Source organism: Phalacrocorax carbo, chromosome 12, assembly GCF_963921805.1.
Source record: "Phalacrocorax carbo chromosome 12, bPhaCar2.1, whole genome shotgun sequence".
Lineage (NCBI taxonomy): Eukaryota > Metazoa > Chordata > Aves > Suliformes > Phalacrocoracidae > Phalacrocorax > Phalacrocorax carbo.
In genome coordinates, this window is record NC_087524.1 from 3,820,857 (window position 1) to 3,844,494 (window position 23,638).

The window sequence follows — 23,638 nt, forward strand, 5'->3', positions numbered from 1 at the left end:
TAGCATTGGCATCCTTGAGCAAAAGGTACCGCTTTTTCTGTTAAGCCCAGTATAGCGTAGTAACAAATCCATGTCACAAGATGGAGCTTCAAACCAGCTGTAACGGTACCTCCACACGCACGGGTTTTGTTTTGTTGTGTTAGTTTTGGTTTTGGTTTTTTTGTTTTTAAATAGGAGCAGCAATTTCATAGCATATTTAAAATTTATTCAAAAAAAACACAAAACATAGTATCCAATTAATCAGAGTCATTATGATGAAGGATATATGGAATGAAATGATAAGAATGTATTTTCCTGAATACATTCACAGTAATACGCTAAGGAGACATACAAAGATAAAGCCAACTTAAAAGCATTTGCGGTGAACAATGGATGGGCCAGCTTCATCATATTCCTGTTTGCTGATCCACATCTGCTGGAAAGTAGACAGGGAGGCAAGAATAGAGCCTCCAATCCAGACGGAGTACTTACGTTCAGGAGGAGCAATGATCTGGTTAAGAAATAAAAGCACATTAAGTACAACTGTCCACGGTGAATAAAATACGTTCATTTACACAAAAATATTAAAGCAGTGATATTTGATATCAACAAAAACACTGTCTGTATACGCTAGTGTCATCCCTGGCATTATAGTTAGTCATTGCTGCAAGCAGTAAAGACTAAAAAGTCGTCATTTAAGTCTGCGTCTAAGTCCTCGCTTTCTCTGCCTGAGCCGGTCTGTCCCGTAAGGGTAGTGCACTTGTGTATTCATGAGTGCATATGAGAAAAGGGGAGAAATTGCTCTGGAAACATATCGTGATAGCCCAGGAGGGCTTGGAAAAACGAGTGACCTGTGGAGCACTTCTATTGATATAGCTGATAAAATGTTTGCAAAGCAAGGAATGGAATAGTTGAAGTGGCAGAAGGAAGACTGACTTGTCAGCGACTCTTTCTTTTCTGAAGTTGTAGGCCAAGGACAAAACTAGCATTTCCTCTCTCCCATCTCCACCAGCCAAAAAGGGCTGAAGAAGCTCAAATATAGCCCCAGAGGAAAATCTGTGCTGGGTCCACACGATTCTTGTCTGGCCATGTCGGGGGAGTTTGCAGAATATACCATGAACAAGGAAATGAGAGGAGGGAAGGCGCTCTTCTTCCAGCAACAAAGTCACCAGGTGGTGATTATTTGCTAGAAGGTACAGACATCATTCAAAATATGTACAAAGCACTTATTACTTTGTAGAGCGTTGCTATGTTTCATTAGATTTTTGAGGACTTTGTACATGACAAATGAGATAGTCTGCAAATAATTGCATCATACCTTGATCTTCATAGTGCTGGGAGCCAGAGCAGTTATTTCCTTCTGCATCCTGTCTGCAATACCCGGGTACATTGTAGTGCCTCCAGACAGCACGTTGTTGGCATAAAGATCCTTTCTGATGTCTATGTCACACTTCATGATGCTGTTGTAGGTGGTTTCATGAATGCCAGCAGACTCCATGCCTGGGGAAGTTACAGAAGAGCACTGAGGAAGCAACTCTCTACAGAGACTTAAAATTATTAACACAGAACTGACAACATGAACTCTAGTGTCTCTTTGGGAAACATCAGTCTTCAGAGCTGGGGAAATCTGGAAAGTCATTCTTCAGCTGCCTAAATTATTTGCTTAGGCATTCCTTGGTGTACAGCCCTCCTCTCCCACTTAGGCACACAATTTCTCCTTAAAAAGAAAGTTGGGGGTGTGGAATAGTAAAGTTTCCACTAGGCTTTTGCAGGCAATCTCAAACATCCTAAGAATTCCTTATATGGTCTTGGAATCATTTGAAGTTTTAGGGCTTTTTTTTTTTGTTTGGGTGGTTTTTTTTTATATTGAGCCAGCTCAGAGATAGAACAGTCGAAATATGTCCTAATACCTCTAAGTATGCAAATACTTCATCTATTTCTGAGCTGAAATTCTGCCAACTGGCAGAACTGACACTGGATTTCTGTGTGACCTCGTTGCAAGTCTGCTTTCACGGCTGTCAATTAGCATGGACTGTGTTGGCTTTGCCCTGCAAATGTGATGAACCACGGATTCAGGATTTGGAGCAGTCTTTTCAAAAAAGAAAAGTAGTGCTTCCCCCCAACCCCACCTCCCTGCAAGCACATTCAAATTACAGTCCTCACACTACGTAGAAAAGTGGCTTTGCGGCCGTACTTCTCATCGCAGCCAACTGCACAACAGACAAAATGGCACGGGCCCAAGGTCAGAAGCCAGGAATAAATGCTCAGGGTTTATTTTGGGAAAGCATTTTGCCTTATTGTTTGACATGAGGTTCCTCCCGCCGTATTAATAGTGCTGTCCTAAAAGCTTATTGTATAATGGGTGCTAGGACATACCTGTGTCTACATCTGAGTTTCCAATGGGACGCAATCAAAAGAAAACAGGGACTTCATATTTATGTGCAGTTTACCAAGGCAGAACAATCTTTCAACCTACCAATGAAAGATGGCTGGAAGAGGGTCTCTGGGCAGCGGAAGCGCTCATTTCCAATAGTGATCACCTGACCATCAGGAAGCTCATAGCTTTTTTCCAGAGAGGAGGAAGAGGCAGCAGTGGCCATCTCATTTTCAAAGTCCAGGGCCACGTAACACAGCTTCTCCTTGATGTCACGGACAATTTCACGCTCCGCTGTCAAGAGGAGTCAGTCTTTAGAATGGTATTGAGGAAGGACCCAGACATGATGACAGGTTGGTCCCTTTCATTCCCCACCACCACCCCCCAACACACATTTTTTAAACAAATCCTCTGCTAGTCTTGCAGGGGACTTTCCCGTTGGCTTCCTTCTTGTGTCTCGTCAACTGCAGAACGGCTGCTAGTCCTTCTAAGGCTGCTAGAAACACTGCGCTTTAAAGAACTCTGCTCCTCAGTCAGCAGCGTGTCCTTACCAGTGGTCACAAAGGAGTAGCCACGTTCTGTCAGGATTTTCATGAGGTAGTCTGTCAGGTCACGGCCAGCCAGGTCCAGACGCATGATGGCGTGCGGCAAAGCGTAGCCTTCGTAAATTGGCACATTGTGGGTGACGCCGTCCCCAGAGTCAAGCACAATCCCTTTGAGAAGAGAACACGCGGTTCATTCCCAGGTGGACATCAACACACTTAACTATTTCAGCTGTCTGTACCGTGCTCCCCAGAGGCCTACCTGTGGTACGTCCAGAAGCATAGAGGGACAGAACGGCTTGAATAGCGACATACATGGCTGGCACATTGAAAGTCTCAAACATAATCTGAAATGCAATTAAAATAATTGCCTTAACACTAGGGGTTTTAACTTAGTTGAGGCAATATACTGAAAGAGAGGGAGAAGACACAAAATCTAAATCCAAAAATATTTGTCCGGTAAGACATGTCCATGTATCTGGCCTGTACCTTTAGCACATGAATAAAGACATACACACATATCAAAGATCATTTAGTACTAGGCCTGGGCATAGAAATAGATTAAAATGGCATAAAGCTTGGGCGGACTGAAGTACTCACGTTCAAAGCAGATACACTGACTTTCTAAAGTAAATGCACCAATATACAGATATGACAGATGGTCACTATGCACTTTCCGTCTTCCAAAACTAAGAGAGACTACTGGGCAGCATGATTAACTGGAATGATGAAGCTCACATCCTGTTGAATTCACAAAGTTGGAATTATTCCATAGCTTCGGTGTGAGCTTACCTGGGTCATTTTCTCTCGATTGGCTTTGGGATTCAGTGGTGCTTCAGTCAGCAGAGTCGGGTGTTCTTCAGGTGCAACTCGGAGCTCATTATAGAAAGAGTGATGCCAGATCTGAGAACAACGGGAAAAGCCAAAGGAAAGAAACACTGTCAACCAGCAGCTCAGAATCACTTCCAGGCAGGTACTGCGCTTCAGCGCTCCGCTTACTGCCCTAGAGCTAGGCTAGAAATGTTTCTCATGCCGTTCTTACTGCCTTCATGGAGGTTACCGAAGTAGCTGGAGAAAGAAAACCACTGTCCTCAGGTTTTACTGCTAGTAATCCTTCTTTTAAGGACACAGGAGTCAATGAGAATAAATATGTTGTTCTTACAGTAGAACAGACAGAGCAGGACAGCCTTGGCTCCAGTAACGCTATTTCAATAACACTTGAAAGTGAAACAGTTCCAGAACAACTCTAGAACGTACGCAGGCTTACGCAGCAGAGCTCGATAGATAACAGGCTGCCTGAAAACAATCTCACCTTTTGGTTTGTAGCGGCCAGCCCAAGAATTTATAAAAAGAAATGAAGGCAAGTAGCTCGTGAGTCAACTTGCGTTTGTTTCCTCCTCACGGCTCGTTACTACCAGCTATAAGAATCTGAGGCCAAGCAGACTGCAATAAGGAGGTTAATACACCAGTAAGAAGTAAAACCACCAGAGACCTCCTAAAGGCCAAAAAGCTTTTTCTAAGCTTGTTTTCAAGCTGGCAGTGAGTAGAGCCTGGTTGATAGGTTAGGCATCTGAAAGATTGTGCTCTTTCCAAGTAACACGCACAACGCTACGAGAGTCAGTCTCTTAGTTGCAGTGTGTTGTGGTGTCCCGACTGTTCCAAATAGCCCTATTTCCACAGCACGATGTTAAATAGAAATACCATCTTAGAAATTATATCAACTGTACAGACTACAACTGCGAACGTCGTTCTGGAAGCTTTTCGGCCAAGTACTAGCTCTGAAATGGACGCATTGCACTGCAATATTGCTAATCTTCCAAGCGTTAAAAAGTATGGGTGTGAACGGTGTCCTTCACATCAAAATTACATACATGCTTTGCATTGCTGCAGAAACAGCTACCTCCTTTAATTCCATTTTTTCTGAAGATATTGCTTTCTTTTCTTGCCTTTTTTTTTTTCCCCTTTCTTCCCCCTCCTTTGCTAATGCAAAGATGTGTAGATCACACTGGAGTAAAAGACCTCGCAGTAACTATCTTGATGTACTCCTTGCGATACTTCAGGGTTAGATACACGTTAACCTCTGCTGGTTAACAACCTTCTTTTCAAACCATGCTTGATAGCGTGACGCTTTCATCTAACATTTAGTGCGTATTCTGTCAACATTTGCTTAAAGTATTTCTGTTTACCAGTGATACACATCAACTTTTCAAAGCTGAAATACCTTCTCCATGTCATCCCAGTTTGTAATAATGCCGTGTTCTATTGGGTATTTCAAGGTCAGGATTCCTCTCTTGCTCTGAGCCTCGTCACCTACGTAGCTGTCTTTTTGACCCATACCAACCATCACACCCTAAAATACACATAAAATAACACAAACGGAGTTAGTCTCTCAAGGAGAGGTGTCACAAAGCAGAGAGAACATTAGCTGTGAAATAAATCCAGTTGACAGTGATACTAATTACAAAATACTTTACAAATACTAACGAATGAAGAATTACACATTGTTTTTTAATTTGCAGAATTAAATGCTTCATTCATTCAAACCTCTGGGGTTCATATTTCCACTACAGTTTAATCAAACAGCACAGTACAATGTTAAATTCACTAAGATAAAGTGGAAAAGATAGGGTTGTTTTAATATTCGTTATTATTTAGGGATGAACTGTCTGCTAAACTATTAAAAAGTGGAGTAAAAGCAGAAAGTGATGTGCCGTCTAAGGGTCAAGATGGAGAAATACACACTTTACATTTCCCAAAGCTTAAATGTCAACATTTTTTTAAACATCTTTTTGAACACTGTAATATTGCTGTTAGAGACAGACAATTTAAATCTACTGGTACAGGCTTCTTTTTAGGTATTTTCATGGATCCTGTAAAATCATCCATGCATTAGAAGCTGGAAACTACTCTGGATATACAGTAATCTCTATGTTAAATTTAGAAATACTGGAAAAAAAAAGTATATAGCAGGATGCTTTAAGTGCATAATACTCTCATCAGAACTTAGTCATTAGATACTCCAAACCTTGGCATCTCTGACTGCCCTGTCTTAGAAACAAGCAAGCTGGATTTGCAATTTATGACGGGTTGAGCCTTCCTTCAGGGCACTAATGCTATCTGTGATACATGATCAGGAAAGAAAGGGTCGAGACATCTGCTGTATTTCTTTCCACTGTGACTGAATGGCATGCTTTTGAGCAACTAATACTGTTCACACCGTCTACAGAAGCTGACATTTGAATTTTTTTTTCTCAATTATGTTAACAGCCAGAGGCCTCAATTAGGCACACATTTCCTCTGCCACAAAGAGCTTAAAACATATTTGCTGGGTACATAAAATGCTGCATCTTACAACCAGTTCACCTCTTCCCATTTCACCTGGTCCTTAGATGGCATAGGAGCAGTTAGGTGGATCTATTAATTAGGAGGATTAGTTTGTCATGGCCTAGCCAAGCTGCTCTAGTTCATGCTAATAATAATCTGGCTCAGAAACTCTCTATATTTAACAGCTCAGATAATATATGTATTGCAAACTATTAAAATCATCTGGAATGCATCATATACTCAAATGCAGGGAACTGCTTGAGCAAGTCCAGCGGAGAGCTACGGAGATGCTCAGGGGACTGGAGCATCTCCCTTACGAGGAAAGGCTGAGAGACCTGGGTTTATTCAGCCTGGAGAAGAGAAGGCTGAGGGGGGATTTCATAAATACCTATAAATATCTGAAGGGCAGGTGTCAGGAGGATGGGGCTGGGCTCTTTTCAGTGGTGTCCAACGCCAGGCCAAGGGGCCACGGGCACAAGCTGGGACACGGGAAGTTCCCCCTGAACATGAGGACAAACCCCTTCCCTGTGCGGGTGCCAGAGCAGGGGCACAGGCTGCCCAGAGAGGCTGTGGGGTCCCTTCCCTGGGGACATTCACCCCCCGCCTGGACGCGGCCCTGTGCCCCTGCTCTGGGGGTGCCTGCTCCCGCAGGGGTGGGACGGGGTGAGCTCCAGAGGGCCCCTCCAGCCCCTGCCATGCTGTGATTCTGTGAAGTGTAAACCTTAAGCTAAAGAAACTCAACCCTAGACAGGTGCCCATTTGTGATAAAGCTAAATGAATAGAGTGAGGGAGGTTAATAGGAAGCTGACTGAAGACTACTCCTTCCTCCTTTAGTTTTCCACACATCACTTATCGTCCGCTTTTAAGGCAGTCAAAATTTCCAGATACTTCTTTTTGGGCCTTTGTGATGTTTGTGGGTTTTTTTTAAACTAGCTTTACTCACCAAGTTCTCCGGGTAATCCAAAATTAAGGGACAGGGAGAAGAGGGCATACAAGGGAGTGAAAAATTTTAGAAGGACTCCTCTCACAAGGCAAGAGACCTGCTGTGGCTCAGGTGAGTGTACCTGGAAATGCTGTGTAACACAGATCACCCAGGGCTGGGCTAGTCCCAACCACAGGAAAAGGTGGCTCTGGGGTGGAGGGCTGGGGTAGCAAAGCCTTCTACAAGCCCTGGATGGGATAACCAAAGCAGTTCATCACCTGGTGCCTGGGACGACCCACAATGGAAGGGAAAACTGCTCTTGGAGCATCGTCCCCAGCGAAGCCGGCTTTACAGAGCCCAGACCCATTGTCACAAACAAGGGCAGTGCTGTCCTCTTCCTCGCACATCTTCTATGTCAACGTCCTCAGGCCCTCCAGAGAGAAAACAGCCCTGTGAAAACAGCAGGAAAGAGTTTCAAAACAAAACAAAACATACCCAGGTAGCAGACCCACCCTTGAAGACAGAGACAGCTGTATGAAAGCAACTAGCACCAGCAAAGAGCGGCGTGGCACCGGCCTGGCAATCACAAGGCCAGCGGGGCCATGCAAAGGAATGGGCTTCCTTTAGAAAGCACAAGACGTTTTCGACCACATCTGCCGGAGGGCTGTATGCACTAGAGATCGTCCCGGCGGTTCCAGGGGAGGCTTCTATTCCTGCAGCACAGGCAGCCAGATCAGGGAGCAGCAAATGTTTATCTAAACTTGGTCACAGAAGTCCATGGCTGGGGGTGGGTGGGAGATAAAAGAGACGGCTGGACTGACAGCTGCAAAAACAAAGATCCCCTTGCATCAGATTCAGCACAACTTCCCCGCTTTTCTAGCACCCTGACAAAATCCTGACACATCTGGGAAGCTGTCAAAGGTAAGAGCGCTTTAGTCTTCCCCATCTGGTCTTGGGCTTCCCAATGTATGGTACATGCCATACATTAAATGCTAGCCTTGTACCAGTGGTGTTTTCCTGATGCAGATATTAACCCACTGGGTCAAGATGACCCATTAATTTTACATTTCACATTTTAAAATGTTAAAGAAATGTTCCCAATTAAAAAAAAAAAAAAAAAAAGATCCTTTTCCAGCCCTCCCATAGTCACTTAGAAAAAATAACCCGCCTTTAAGATGAAGTCTGGGATGGTAGGTGTTTTAAAAACAGGCCATTGCATATGGTCTGTCATAATTTCAAAGAAGCTAATAAACTGCATTTGTAGAGTGGCAGAGCAGTTTATGTTTGCTCCTTGTCTCAGTAAAAAGAAACAGTTTTCCTCCTCTGGCAATAGGAAGATAATAAGGGTAATAAAAATTCTTTGAAGCTTTTGTATTAAAGTCAATTACAGAAAAAAGCACTGGATCCCAGGGCTCAGGAAGAAGTGATTGCTCACAATTTAGTGTGGTAGGGAATCACTTGGCTAGCTCGGAGCCTGGGCTTCCATACAGAGTTCAACAAATTGCAGCGTGTAAACAGCTAAAGGAGACAGCTGTCACCCACAGAGCAGCTGGCTCCGCACACGGTCCCTGAAACCACTTGCTGCAGGAATACTGGATGCACAGGACGAAGTGGAAATGGGGTCAAAAAGAGCTACGGCCGATGAGCAAAGGAGCCCACAACCTATTTAGCCTCTACATCGGATGGAACAAGCAGGGGCAGTTCTCCCAAATTCTTCATTTGAGGTCCTCCGCCTCTCCCCAGGCAGGCAGCCATGAGACACAGCTGCAACCCTGCTCCTGCAGGGTGCTTGGGCATAGCTCCCAGGAGGAGACAAGGATAGGGAAATCCTAGCTTGATGTACTCCAGGTATTTTATCATTATTATTGGGAAAGGAAAGTAGGTTGCAATTTTTTTGATTTATTAAAATCCTGGGAAAACAGGCTCAAACATTTACTGAATGGAGTACAATTGTTATCTAACATGAATGAACAGACTGGTTTGGACAAACCATTTCCTAATTAGGAAATAGGCTTTTCAACCATCTGTTTTTGGAACAAAGTTCGAGGTCAGGGGGTTTGCTCAAACCCATGCAGCTAATGCGATGCCAAAAATCACTTGGGGGAGGGGAAAGAAGGGGGCAGGAAAGGATACATTTCTGAGCTTAGGGGGCTGTAAATGAAAACCATATTTAGTAATAAAACACAAAAAGTTGAAAAATCAAAGCTGAATGATTTCAGACAGGGTGCTCTGCTGCCAGCCAGTGAGTTACAGCTCAGGACTGCCGTGGCATGCAGTAGCAAAATCTTACAGCAGCAAATATCACTCAGCACTGCAGAAGAAAGGAAATTTTTCTCCCAAGTAATTAATACAGTATTTAGCCTCTTTTTTTTTTTACCTGCTTTATAGCTAAAGATAACCAATCTCCTCACCAATCTCCATAACAAGCTACTAAGGGAACTCCAGCCTCACAAGAAATACCGTGTGGATCCTGTTCCTTAATGAAATGCTTGGCATTTTACAGAGCAGTAGTTTCATACACATACACACAGGGGCAAATACACACGCCTCCTCGCTGTATCCTAACAGACACTGCTATCTCGCATACTTCCAGCTCTTCTACAGTCACGCTCCCCAAAACGCTCACGTCACCTTACACTGAGTTAACAGAATTGAAGCAAACCTGCTGAGAAACCAACTACACAGTGGGCAAATCCACCCCTTCCCGAACTCTGTACAAAACTAACACCGCAGGGTCACACAGGTTCATTTAAACATTAAGATAGCTATAATTGCAGCCACAGCATTACACAGACTGTATCTTTATGCTATTGCTGGAGTGCTGCTGGTGGAATCAGCAAAATCATCAGGTAGAACTTTTATTTCCCTTTTGGAAGAGCTATAAAAGAAAGACAACTCAGTATAGATTTTACAAGCATCTTATCAATTCAATTCTAATAGGTAAGTTTGCTTAAGCAAACTACAGCACAGCAGCACATCCTCCCGAATAGCTTCCATTTGACATTATTTAATCGGAGTCCTCCAGCAATCTGTAGATCATGCTGTTGGCTCAGCGCCACTTACCCTGGCAGTGCTTGGCTGGGGATAGCTGCTCTGGGATGGTGCACTCTGCATCTGAAAGCTCTGAGGTTATATAGCCCCTTCAGCTCCTCTCCTCCCACCAGCCTCCCAAACAAGGAGCAGAGACAGGCAGAGACAGAGCTGAAGCCTCTAACAAAACCATATAGGGACCTTATTACAAAAACCTCTCATCTGGGTGGCCACAGGCCCTGGGTCTCTTCCACTGCATTCCAGTGTAGAGCTCATGAAACGGGAGGAGACTTTCAGCTGTGCAAGATAAATGCTTTAAAACTTCAGCAGAGTTGCTAAAATACAGAGAGACGGAGTGCGCCCACAACAGACACCTTCTGGCAGGAGGAGCATGTGTTCACACACGAGAGGTCCAGGCCTCCGTAGCAACATCCAAGAGGCAGAGGGATAAATTGGAAGAGCAGTCATTTATAATAGGGAAGGTGTTTTTGAAGAAACACTTTGCTTTCATTAAAGATTTTGACAAAACAATCAAAATATTTCTAGCAAGTCAAACAGCTGCTGAATTTTGCTACAAAGTCTCTTTAAAAGCTCAGTGGTTTGCTTGTATGCTAAATATTGCCCATAGGCTTAAGGGCAGCGGAAAAAGTGCCTGCTGTTCTACAGGGTTCACCGGGAAGGTTGTGAAAATGTTCTGTTAAAAGGCTCAGCCTCGAGAAAAGAAGGCTTAGGGGAGACCTTATCATCATGTTTCAGTATTTAAAGGGTGACTACAAAGAAGATGGAGCCTCCCTTTTTACAAGGAGTCACATGGAAAAGATGAGGAGTAAAGGGTGCAAGTTACCCCTGGGGAGACTCCGACTGGACACAAGAGGAAAATTTGACACGATGAGAAAAATCAGCCATTGGAATAACCTCCTCGGGGAAGCGGTGGATTCCCCAGCACTGCCGGACTGGATGCTGGGGCATCTTGTCTAGACCATGCTTTTGGCAAGAAAGGTTGACCAGGTGACCCTTGAGGTCCCTTCCAACCCTCTATTCTATGATTCTGTGATTGTTATGATCCCCTCTGGACTGCATTGGGCTAGAACCCATTCTGGTTCCCTGGCAGCTTATTTTCAAAACCCTAGGACTTGTGGGCCAACTTCACCCTAGTGCTACTCCGTGGATGGCCACAAGTCTGGACTGTCATAAACTCATCTCAAATTGTTCGTAAAAACGTTGTTAAATTTTGTAACCCCCATCTAGCTTTTCTGCTGAACATACTTTTAGCGAATAAAGCAAGGGTTCTCACTGTCCAAGTTATTTTCAGCACAGGACTGGATTTTTACAGCTGTGGCCAGCTGTTCTCTGGACAGGCTGATTCTAGCAAAGCAGCCCGTTCAGAGTCAATAATATTTTGTCATTAAGTTTGTACTAAACACCAGAAATCAGCATTTCTAAACTCCAATACTGAAACCTTACACATTCAAAACTGCTCTATGCACACAAGCCAAGGAAGACATGAGAATCCAAGTGAGATCCTTGCTTCGTGAGCCTTGTTACAATGGGGAGGGGCATCATGTGTTTGCTTACAGTGTTTGCTGCCTAACTGAGTAGTATTAATGAAAGAAAATCTCCCATACAACCGCAGTGGGAGTTTTTCTGATGTAGAGATTATAAGGATTAGGCCACTAGCAGGGATAGCAGATAGGCAGAATTATGGATTGAAGACCAAAAGGAATTTAACTTTTAAGGAAAGGAACTTTTAAGGAATGTAACTGCCTTTGAGGGTCAGAAACAGAAGCTAGCAAATGTTGGAACGTGAGCCATGCAAAAGCTATTTATTATTTCACTTCCAGCATTGGGGCAGAAGATAAGAGGTCTTAAAAAAAAAGGGGGGGGGGGGAAAAACCTTTGGAAAAAAAAAGGATAAGCAACCTACAACAGAGGATATAAACAGACTCTTTTTTGCATATCTCCAACTGACACTCGAAGGACAGCAAAAACCAAATCCTGTTTTCAAACACAGCTGAGAAAAAATACGTACCTCGCACAGAAGGTGTGGTATTAGATTAGGGAACTTGGGTCGGGGAAGGAGAACTTCACACAACATAACCTGCCAGTGCAGTCATGTCTGATTGCGATACAAACAGCACTTACCTCCTAGATTACAGGAAACATAATCCAAGGTTTTCAGAAGCATCATCTACTACTTCTCCTTGAAAACACTGAGACTGGGACCAAGATCCAAAAGGATCCAAACTCTTCACCTTAATGAGAAGAGGTTCACACTCCCAAAAAAGCTTACCGGTGATGATGCTCTAGCGGATACAGCACATATGAGATTGCAGAGCCAAGTGAACAACCCTTCAGTAGAACTGGTACGCCATTCACACGGCACCCTGGCATAGTGAGAAATACAGGCACCAGTTTTCTACAAGAGGCCTCTGTGGATATTACAGGAGACAGTGGCCATGCGGATGCCACAGACTTCGTATCTCAGTTATGCTTCCTCACAGTTCCTACAAACTTAGCCTGGCGTGTACCGCAGTTACCAGTGGTGGCAACGACAGCGGCAGCAGCCCCTCGGTTGCTCTGAGGAATGGTTGATTGGGTGAGGATCGCACATCGCCTTGCCTGTCATGGGCAGCAAAGGCGTGGGAATCCCAGCTTTCAGTGTGCTCATGAAAAAGATAACGGCTGGCGCAGAGTCTCATTCAGAGCAGGCAGTTGTTGATACAGCAATAAAGAGGAAGCGCCAGTTGTTTGGAGGACCCTACCACATGAAGGATATTTGTTAGAGACTGGGCTATGCAGACTAGAAGGGAGGAGCCCAGAGGCTGACTGAGGGGTAATGACTGATACACAGGAACAGCACAGGAAAAATGCAAAGATGGTGCACAACCATGCCTCCAGCGCACAATGGAGAGCCAGCGCTCAGCAGGCAGCTTGTCCCTGGGGCCTTACGTTATGGAAGGTCCCGGGGCAGGAAGGAAGGAGGCAAACAGGTGAACTATGCAAGGAAATTAGGTCAGTCTGGCTCAAGGGACATTACAGAATACAGGTATTTCTTTTCTTAGTGATACCATGCTCGAGTTATGATCTCACAGATATTACTACAGATAAAAACACATGGGGAAAACGCCATTAGTAGTTTACACCTTTCTTCTCAGCAATACAGGTGATTGCCGGAGGGGTGGGGGGAAGCGGAGAAGGTCCTTGCCACGAGGTGGAAATAAGAACCTAAAGAGAACTGAACAGATCAAGTCTTCTGAGAACGAAGCCTAAATGCTGGGGATCAAACCTCTAAACCCTCCTCTGCAGCTACAGACACATACCAGCTTAGCCCCAACATATACATATGTATATGTGTGTGTATAATTTTTTGGAGGCAGAAGAAGACAATACCATTTCTGAAAGTAGTTTAGCTTCCCCTCTGGAGGCCACTTCCATCCCCACTCTCTGCTGCTTATCTTTTAGTACTTATCCCGCCCATCCGTATGGAAACTGCCACAGCCCAATTTGCCTGGTGTATCTATATCCCTGAGGTTTTATTTCTTTCATTGCATCCACAGCCAAAACCTATGGGTTTTATTTGGCTTCCCCTAAGAACTTCTCTGTCCGTACTAAACCATTTGCAGCCTCCATCACAGCAGCATGTCCAGAGTATGATCGGAGAAAGGAAAATAAGTGGAAAAAATAATTTTGCCTCTTTCATAACCTTTTCCCTGCTCTCTTTAAAGTGATACTAAGCAGAGCTCCCGTGCACATCAGGAACTTCCTCACTGACTTCAAGCATCTTTCGAGATATCAGTGGAAACTCTTAGCTACGTATTCCTTAAGTCCAGTTCTTTGTTTTTCAGTAACTTGTGCAGATTGTCCTAAGGACACAAAATGGGCCGTATAGCCACCACGCCTAGGAAACGGGCTTCAGCTGGTCTGAAGGACGCTGGCCCAGGGGCCATGCACCAGTTTGTAGATGCCATACTTTTTTGGTAAAGGAGGGCAGAAGCTGCAGTCTTATCCCAACTGCTATAGAAAACTGGGAATAAAGTAACCCCTTTGCCCATAACATTACAATCCATTACTTTATAAGGGAAAACAACTTCTGAGACGTGCGTGGAGACCTTCCTGCCTACATCCAATTGGCTCTTTAGGAATGAGGCTCTGCTAAATATGTCTCTGGCTCCTTTTAGTTGGGGATTCCTTTCATCTTCGTAGCATTAGCAGAATCTCTAAATGTTTTGGCTTGTCTGGCTTCAGGCCCTCTCCTCTATCTCATTGATAGGCTTTACACTTCCCCACCCCATCCCCCTTTTGAGAAAGGCAGGAATAAATAAGCTTTAGGGAGCAGAAAGTCCCTCTAATAATCTGATTCATTGCAGCTGTCACACAGTGTGCATCTGTAAACTGTCAGATCAACCATAAGCTGTCAGACCCATAGACTAGCTTTCTCTGTGATTGTCAGGCTCTTGCACTGGTCTCTTTCTAACAGCTAAGACAAAACATCTCTAACCATTCTCAAATATGGCAGTTTTCAACCTACAAAGTTTGGAAAATAGTTTGGCCAGTGCTGTTCACGAGCTAGAGGATATAGTGTTTGCCTCCTGGGCCTCCCAAGCGAGGTGATGAAACATGTTCATTCACAACCTTCCTTCGTCTTCTTGACAAAGTATCTTCCTCCATGGTAACGTGGTAAAGTTACCCCTCATTCAAAATCAAAGGAATGTATTCAAAGTAAAAATGAGCTAATGGCTCCCTCACCACCCTTCTTAGATAAATAAATAGAACATAAGAATGAGCCCTGCTGGGCCAGGCTGATATCCTTCTAGCTCAGTGTCCTGTCTCTGAGATTTCCTGATAGCAAGCAGATGCTTAGGAAAGAAATGAGACACCTACAGTGACAACTTTCTTCCTCTATCCTCTCTGCTTCCTTACATGCAGAATAAGGATTTCTTGGGGCAGGAGATTGTACCTATATCTTCATGCGTAACAGATGCAGACATATTTTTCCTCCATAAATTTGCCTAATTTAAACACCTAGTTTTGGAGATAAGAGTGCCCTCCGTGATTTTTTTGTTGAAATAAGCTCTACATTTTATCTGCAAGGCAGCACCCTTAGCTCACACTCCAGCTGGTGCAGACATGCCTAATATTAGAAAGAAAACATCAAATATATCAGAAGCATAGTTAAAGGAACGCTGTCTTTATACAAAGAGCTGCAGATCCGCCAGAGATCCTAGATAAGCCCTCAGGCCACTGGCCAAGGCTGAGCTCTGCCCCACTGTGTGTAAATTCTTAGCAGCACCTCAGTAGCTCGTTCAGAGTTCAGGCAGATATATCTGTCCATTTAGGACAGATATGTGTGTGTATATATATATTTAGGATCCTGTAGACTAGGCTTCATGATGGTGTTACACTGGCACACCTCCTAAGAGCTAAGATAGAACAGATTCCTCCAGAAAATTAGCAGAACCACGCCAGTGACACGCTATCGAAATTTGTCAAAATGTAAATTAAATCTTCCCACCACATCACCGTGAAAAACCAGCCCCGCGTTCCCGAGGAAGCCAGGCCTACGCAGCGTGTGCGTGGGGCAGGCGGAGCACGGGGGTCCTTCCTCCGCAATAACGTCCGAGCTCCCCAACCAACGTATTCCCACACCGACAGCAACGAGGAGACCGAGTTCCCGCCGCATTTTTGGAAGCGGCTGCCCTGTTGTTATGTCACCAAAAGAAAAGTTTCAAGGTGAGCTTGCACGTTATAAGAAATCAGATCATTCCTGTCAAGGAAATTCGCTGGAAGCGTGTTTCGTAAGGCTACTAGTCACAGGTTAAACCTGCCGACTCTGCACGCCTAGCTACACCACACGATTTCACAAGCTCAGGTGCCTGTATCAGCCAATTTGGCTGGCCCTCCAGCAAACAGCAAGGAAAAGGACCTCTATAGGGTGATTTCTTTCACTACCGGATTTACTAGTTTTCTGCTACCACAGTTTCACTTTTTGCAGCCGACACGTATCTTCTTTGCCCGTGGGCTCTGGACGATGACCAACGGCGGAGTTCCTCTCACCACAAACGTCCGCGAGCAGGCACCGACCCCTCCAGATGGCCCAGCCCCGGTCTCCAGCCCCCTTCTGGCACCTGGGCTCGGCACAATCGGAGCAGTTAGATGTCGCTGCCGGGCAGGACACGGAGACACGGCCCTGCTGCAACTTCCTCGTCTTCCGTATGAGCCACTCAGCACAACCTGTAAATAAACAACTCCCAAGAGCACAGCTGAGTTCTTTTTTTAAACCTCCATGAGAACCACTGTATCACAGTGGAGGAATTATAAGGCAATAAACTGAAGAACGTGCAAAGAATACAAGGGGAAATCTACAAACAATTTGACTAAATATGACTAAAGTGAACGCATTAAAAACCACCTTAGGATAAAAAGGAAACGTACTTTTGGAATTGGCATGTCATTATATGGAAATATATGCTGTTATAGGGAATTGTCAAAAACAATGTGGCAAACGTAAGCACACTTAATACACGTGCATTTTCTGCACCAGGAAACACTCAGATGTCAATTCAAAGAATTGCAAAATGGTTTGGGGTTTTCTATATCAACTCCGTCGCAGGAGGGTGCTGAAAGAGGCAGCAGTAACGTTGGGCGTGCCCAGTGCAGCGGGTTTGGATGGCCTGCATCCATCCAGGTGTTGCAGAAAACAGGGCAAAGTGATTCCAGAACAATAAACACTTATTTCCATTAGCCCTTAAAAACGCTTAAGGGGTTTTCCCGAAACAGGAAGAAAGGCAATTTAACAAAAAATTTCAAGCACGTAACGGCAAGAAATAGCTAATTACAAACTTGCCAGATGAGCACACCACGCTTACTCAAACTATCACAGCTGCCAATACTGAATCCAAATAATTAAAAAGGAGGTAATATAATAAATGCTGAATGAATAAGGCTTTATAAAAATGACTTCCTGTCAAACTCTTTTTGAGAAATATAACACACTTAGTTGTAAAAGCCCTCTAAAACCTTTTATTTTCTAGAACATGAAATAATTAAAAATAAGGCAAATGCAGTATCGACCTATGCAGAGTAGCATGAGAACTGCCTAGCTGAAGCCTCACAGCACAGCAGCACAGGGAAATCACTGCTGAGTGGGTGCGACCCTGTGGGACCTTCCCAACCCATCATGGGCTATGCACCTGAATGCCTCTATCAGTGATCTGAACAATAACATAAGTTGCAGATAAATGTCACAGATAAAGAGAGAGTGTGTGTGTATGTGTTTTTATAACTTGCTACAATCTTCATTATAGATCTATGGTAAAACAGAGTCCTCCTCAGTAGAATCCTGTTTATAATATGAAGCCTTGAGAAAACACTTTGCACCTCTGACCTGTGCAAAAGGATCCCCACCCCCATCCATCGCACTTTTGCTGAATGTCATTTTGGCTGATGAAAACAAGGTACAGCAAAGTGGTGCCTAACGCACCACAGGTTGCAGGAAGGATGGGATTTCACGGGTGCTCTCCTCTGCCCTGTGTGCAGTGCCAGCCTGCCTCCGTCGCACCTTCCTGCACACATCCTGGCTGTTGCTTGGGCCTGGAGGACCCTCCTGCTATCTACTGTGGTGCTCCAGGAGGCTGGCAGCTGACGATGGCTGGTCACTTAGCCAGGAGGAACTTAGCACACAGCTACTGCTCATGCTCTAGCACATTCAGCCTATAAACCTCTCCTCAAACAATGCTCAAGTCTCACAAGAAGCCTGAAGCAAGCAGGTTTTTCGCCTTTGCTCACAACATCTTAGTTACGTAAGGTAGTTTCTTCTTCCTCTTTCTTACAGACAGTTATAAGAACTACGGAAAAGTACAGATAACATGCTATTTTTGTTTAATAACTTGCTTGTTTTTCTGAAAGTGTGCCAGTATTTTCCAGCCAAAGGTAGGGTTTTTTTTTCCTCTTCCACTAAATGTGTTTTATATACCTTTAACTGTTTAAATTCCCTATCAGATCCAAGAATAATGTTTTGTTCTTTTCCTTCTACGACTGTAAAGGAGACTTAGACACGCATCTCTGAAACAAACACAACCATCCTTCAGAATAAGGAAAAACACAGAATTCTGCAAAGTTTTTGCTCATTCCAGCCCATTTCAAGACCAATTGTACCACTGGCCTCGTGGAGGATGAAAGCTGTCAGGACTCAGGTCTAACCTGCCTATAGCCCAGCTGGAGATTCCTCCATCCGCAACTGGTTTTTGATCCATTTCTTTATCAGGATAAGATCCCAGATCCCAGTCGGTACCGCACAGGCACGAGCAGCACGCCCGCAGGGTCTGCAACAGGCGCCGCTCTCGCCGCACGCAGCTCTCCGCTCCATTGGCAGAAGGCTAACGTCTGCCTGGTTTCAGGACTTCAGGAATATCCCGGGTACCTACAGGCAGAAAATGCTGAAGCCTGCTGATTCGTGTTCTTGCAAGCCAGTAACAGCGCTAAATAAAAGACGAGGCTGTGTATGCCTCTGTCTCAGAGCTATGGTATCTACTATGTTGTCAGTCCTGTAAGTACTTCCCAGATTTCTCTTCCGTTCAGTTCCTTGCTAGTAACTTCTCAGACAGACGTAGTAACTCCTTTCACTGCTGCAAAACACTCTTGCCCAAGGATCTTGAAAATGCCTGGATGGTTTCCACATCAGGATACCAGAACTACGTACAACTCCTTCAGCTTCCTAGTTACAGCCTGTTACTTACTGCATTGTATTTAGCTGTCTCTGGGAATTCATTTACAAGGTCAAATGCTCAGACCTCTTCAACATAATATAAATCATTCCTCTGCACTGTGGTTAGTCTGTATTACGCAGCATGAACACATTAATAAAAGGAGAAAATTAGGCAATTAGCAGGTCTTCAGCATAAACGTGTCACACTTTCTGAAACATATTTAAATAAAACAGTGTTGCTTTATAGCATTGAAAACTCAGCACCACTTCCACTGCAAATGGCCAGACCTCAGAAAAATCAGCTGGGGGTAACAGGGGACAACCACACTTGCAAAAGAGGGTTGACACCTGTTTTCTCTTTTTCTGCTTACACAATAAAAGCTACTGTTTTAATGAGGGCTAAACCTTCCCTATTACCTTGATTTTAATAATTTACAGGTATTCTTCTGTAGACTTGTTTTTGTCAGATCCTGTTTCTCAGGTAGGCCCCCTGAAAAGAAAACATGTGGGTTTTGTACCAGCTCACTCAGGAATAGCGGAATGGTAGCTGGGAGAGCAAGGAGCAAGCTCCCCTGTAGCGACAGCCCTTCACTGCACCAAGCCAAGCTGCTCCACGCTTTACCATGTGGCAAGTGTAGGGCAGACCGAGCTGACCCTTTACAGGGGCGAATGGAGAAGGGGCTGGCAGCCAGCCCTGCATCCTAGAGGGGGGAAGTTCCCAGTTACTGATATAATGTATCTTTACATCCGCTTTATGCACATGGAGTGAAATCTCCACTCCAGACAACATCAAAATTACCCAACGACCTCAAGTAAAATCACAGCTCGCTGAAGTGATTCAATGAAAGCTGAGAATCTGGGCCAAAACCTCTACTTCAGAAAGGTAAGACAATTTCCTTGCACTATTACAGCAAAGGGATGAGAGTCCCTCTTCATTTCTCACATGCAACTGAGGAACTGCTCTCCTCTCAGCAGGCTGCCTCCAGGCAGGGGGGTTTCTGAGCACCCCCGAGCTGGGAGAAGCACATGGGAAACCTGTGGCTGTTAAAGCGGTGGCCTGAGCTGGCACCAGGCTCCCCTGCCCATCCCAGGGAACCAGAGATGCATGTTCTGCTGTTCATCCCCCTGCGGTCCCCCATCTGGTCTCCCGCTCCTGCGTGTGAGCTGGCTGACAGCAGGAGAGGCAGCTACCGGGCAGCGCAGAAAGGATGCCTCTTCCAAAATACTTGGCTTCCAAGAAGTATTTCAGAAATGATTCAGCTGAAAAATATTGCTAACGTCTGATCTGGAAACTTAACAGACTGCTTTGGACAACAAATGCCAGTGTATCCCTTCTTGTTATGACGACCCCTTTCTAAGCCCATCATTTAATTGCTGATGAGAACCACGAACAGAAAACAATCAACTGTATTTTGATAGAAATATAAGTGCGTCTGTACTACACACTCATTTCATTTGCTTCGTGCTCGTAACAAAGCTTGACTATACAGTGGGCTGTGCAGCTGAACAGAGATGACTCACTCCTGCAGCTGGCACGAACTACCCAGGCCTCCTGTTTGTTTGTGCAGATCTGTGGTAGAAGTGGGTAAGTAGGTGAAGACAACGAACAGTGACATCCCACCACCTCCAAACCTTGCTCATACCACAACAGCCCCTCTCTACCAGAACTTAGCTCTTGATCGTCTGCCTGAAGCACAAGCCCTGGTTAAAAGCGCACAGCAGTGCCCCGGAGACAAACACGCAGAGCGCGATCACTGCATCCTGTCCTCTCTCTGAAGAGCGTTTGGTGTCACAGAGGATGCTGAACTGCACCTGAGACTTCAGTGGGTGGGATAAAACTTTTTTTCACATCACTGTCCTTCCCCCGCCAAAGCATTTCAAAGATCAAGCGATATCCACAAAACCTGAGAGTTTGGAGTCTCCGCCACAAGGTGTTGCTTTACCTGAGTGTGTTAGTCTCACTTGTTAGATGATAGCCCAAAAAGAGCGGCATGACAGAGCAAAGCAAACCAGTGGAACTAAATCCAAAAGACATAATACTTCTTACGGTTTCAGAAATTCTGAACAACCACAGTATGCTAAAATATTTTTTAAATGTTTCCTTTAGCTTCTCCACACACCCCCCCTTAATAAAATTTGTCTTAGCTAACTTTAAAACTATTATAAAAACTTTCTTCCTTGAAGGGTGGCTGTCTGGGTGTCACACAACATCAGAAGTAAAGCCATCTGGTATGCCTGTTACTGCCATCTTCAGATCAAAGGTTAAAAGCAGAACTGAAGACCTTTTACTCACATTTATCTTTTAAGTCCAGTCATTTCTCTACAGACCTTTCCTCTCTCATCCTCATTTAACTCCCAAATGCAGGAAACAAGTACTACTACTCACAGACTAAATCGACCATGCCCTTGTCCAGGGAGTGCCTGAAAAGGTTTGAACGCGTCCTCACCCCCCTCTGGAGAACATCTAGCCTCTCTAGCACATTATCTTAGGAGCTTTTACAGTTCATCTGTTACACATTTGACAGTTAGCACTTGCTATAAACCAAGCTTTGCGAGTATAAAGCATAATCCCAGTATCAGTAATAAAATCCTCAAAGAACAACTACGAGCAATTAGCCTGAAGAAAAGAGAAAGGAGCACCAGCCAACCTCTGAAGCTAAGCTGCCTGTTGCAAGTTCTGGATGGAAAGAGTGCTCCGCAAAACTTTTAAAAGAGATGCATTTACAATATACCAAGTCAGCAAGTCAAATTTTAAGTGAGCCAGTGCGATGTGCAAAACATTTGCTAAATAATGCAGCATTCAGGACCTCAGCACTCGCTGGTCGAGTGCACACACAGAGGACTGGGACAGGATGGTCCCATGGCTAAAATAAAGTCAATAATCAACCCTAAGATAGAAACACATCTACATTTATGGTAAGGTTATAGTGATTGGCTGTAGGAGCCACCAGGCATCCAGCCAGTTTGCTTTTCCAGTCTAAGGAAATGCTCCGTTTGTTTGAAAAATTTTTTCCCCTGTGGTGAAGAATGCATTGACGTCATCTAACTGGGTTTGCTGAACAAAAGCATGGATCCAGTGGTGCTCCAAGAAGCTGAATTACAACAGGAAGGACAGGCATCTGTTTTTAGAGTGGCAGGGGCTATTCCTAATTCTCCTTTATCACTTTCTCCAGAGAACTGCTAGAGGGGACAAGTGACTTGCTACGAGTTTCGGTTTCCACCCTGTTTCATTGCTAATGTGGGTGTTCTTAGATAAACACTAGCATCTCTGGCTCCACAGGCCTCCGTATCAGATCACTATTACTTCTAACAGGACCATGCCAGAACTCCCTGATCTGATTTGAGGAGACACCATGCAGCACCCTTACAAAAAAAGCCCACAGGATATTCATAAACCTCTCCGATCATACGCTGCTTTCCCACTTCTGTGCTGTCGTATCAGCTCCTCCACCCACAGAACAGGGGTGTTTGGGCCAATACAGTGCCTTGCTACCACATCATCTGAATCTGACCAAGAACCTTTCACTACACCGCTAACCCAGGTTATTATAAGTAGTATCTTAGAAAGGGAGACGGGTAACCTCAAACTGTCAGAATCTACCCATATCACACTGCAGCAAAACAGCCATTAGTGACAGCAGGTACAGATCATTTCTGGTCTGCAAGACCATAGAGGAAAGAGTACCAGCCGGTGGGTGGAGCAAGATCACCATTTCAGTGTTTCACAAAAGATCTGGAAAACAAAGGGCAAAGCATTCCACTGCAAAACTGTACTCAGCAAGAGCTGACGATTTAAGGACTAATGCCACCCCGACCATTTCCCAACAGGGCTATCTGATGCTTGTGACAGTCACAAAGCGGAACACGTTTGAGCCACGGATGAAGGAGGTGCAACAGAGCTGCGTGAGTAATGGATTACTCAGCCTAGAACTTGAACCAAAAGTCAAAACTAGGTTGTTCTGAACACATATGAGGGAGGGGAGAGGCAAAACAGAAAAGCAAAATAAAACAAAATGCAGAAAACAAGTGAAACAAATTTACTCTAGTTTGGGCCTGATAATTAAGTGTTTGAGCTTTATCCCCCCTTCCTTTAAACTTCAGGTTACTTACAAAACATGAATCACATAACAAAATGTTTAATTTTAAATATCTCAAAACATATCTCCTATATTCTCTATTTTCCTCCCTTTTCAGCCAAATCAAGTTGTCCAAAAACAATTTGTGTCCCCTAATCCACATTTTAGGGCAAACTTACCATCTACTAAAAGACAGGGGAATAGTCAACATATACAAGACAAGAAGATGCAAAGCTAACAGGAGGACAAATGTAGCGAGGAGTTCGTAACTCTTCTCAAATTCAACCACTCCTGTATTTATTATATTAAGGTATCCCAGTGTAAGTCTTCTGTGCAGCAATAATCTTCTAATGTGTATTGTAGGTCAAAGAAGAATTTAGGTTTGATGGAACCACTTTGGTTAAGTTACACTATTCGTAATTTATAATACTTACATAATTTGTAAAGTCATAATATTGTGATGGAGTCAGTTTGTCTCGGTGCAAGTAGGCTTCCGGAGAGGGAAGAAAAGGTGTGATGCCAGTTAAGGCATGAATACAGATTCCAGCTCAGCCACCCTCAAAGCCAGAACACTGTGGTTGTGCGTGTCCAAAATAATTTCTCTGGTGTTTTTGCAGCTATCACGAACAGAATTTCCTATGACCAGTGCACGTACGTGGACACAGAACAACAATAACAACAACAACA

At 44.3% G+C, this 23,638-nt stretch overlaps 1 protein-coding gene and 1 long non-coding RNA gene across 4 annotated transcripts; one reads left to right on the forward strand and one right to left on the reverse strand.

The window, feature by feature from the left end:
* Positions 1-264: 264 nt before the first annotated feature.
* Positions 265-10,311, reverse strand: ACTA2 (actin alpha 2, smooth muscle). 2 transcript variants are annotated; one of them, XM_009508455.2, is made up of 9 exons: positions 10,205-10,311; positions 7,420-7,591; positions 5,117-5,245; positions 3,688-3,798; positions 3,158-3,242; positions 2,905-3,066; positions 2,456-2,647; positions 1,298-1,479; positions 265-490 (listed from the first exon to the last, which is right to left on the reverse strand). In XM_009508455.2, exons 2-9 carry the CDS (start codon positions 7,546-7,548, stop codon positions 347-349), a joined length of 1,134 nt encoding a protein of 377 aa, XP_009506750.1. In that variant the 5' UTR covers positions 7,549-7,591; positions 10,205-10,311; the 3' UTR covers positions 265-346. The 2 variants fall into 2 exon arrangements, with proteins under 2 accessions (XP_009506750.1, XP_064319825.1); XM_064463755.1 differs by lacking the exon at positions 10,205-10,311 and adding an exon at positions 7,693-7,871.
* Positions 7,917-23,559, forward strand: LOC135315468 (uncharacterized). 2 transcript variants are annotated; one of them, XR_010374934.1, is made up of 3 exons: positions 7,917-8,062; positions 16,164-19,758; positions 19,848-23,559. It is a non-coding gene; the product is annotated as an uncharacterized LOC135315468 (long non-coding RNA). The 2 variants fall into 2 exon arrangements; XR_010374935.1 differs by having other exon boundaries at positions 19,851-23,559.
* Positions 23,560-23,638: the final 79 nt, after the last annotated feature.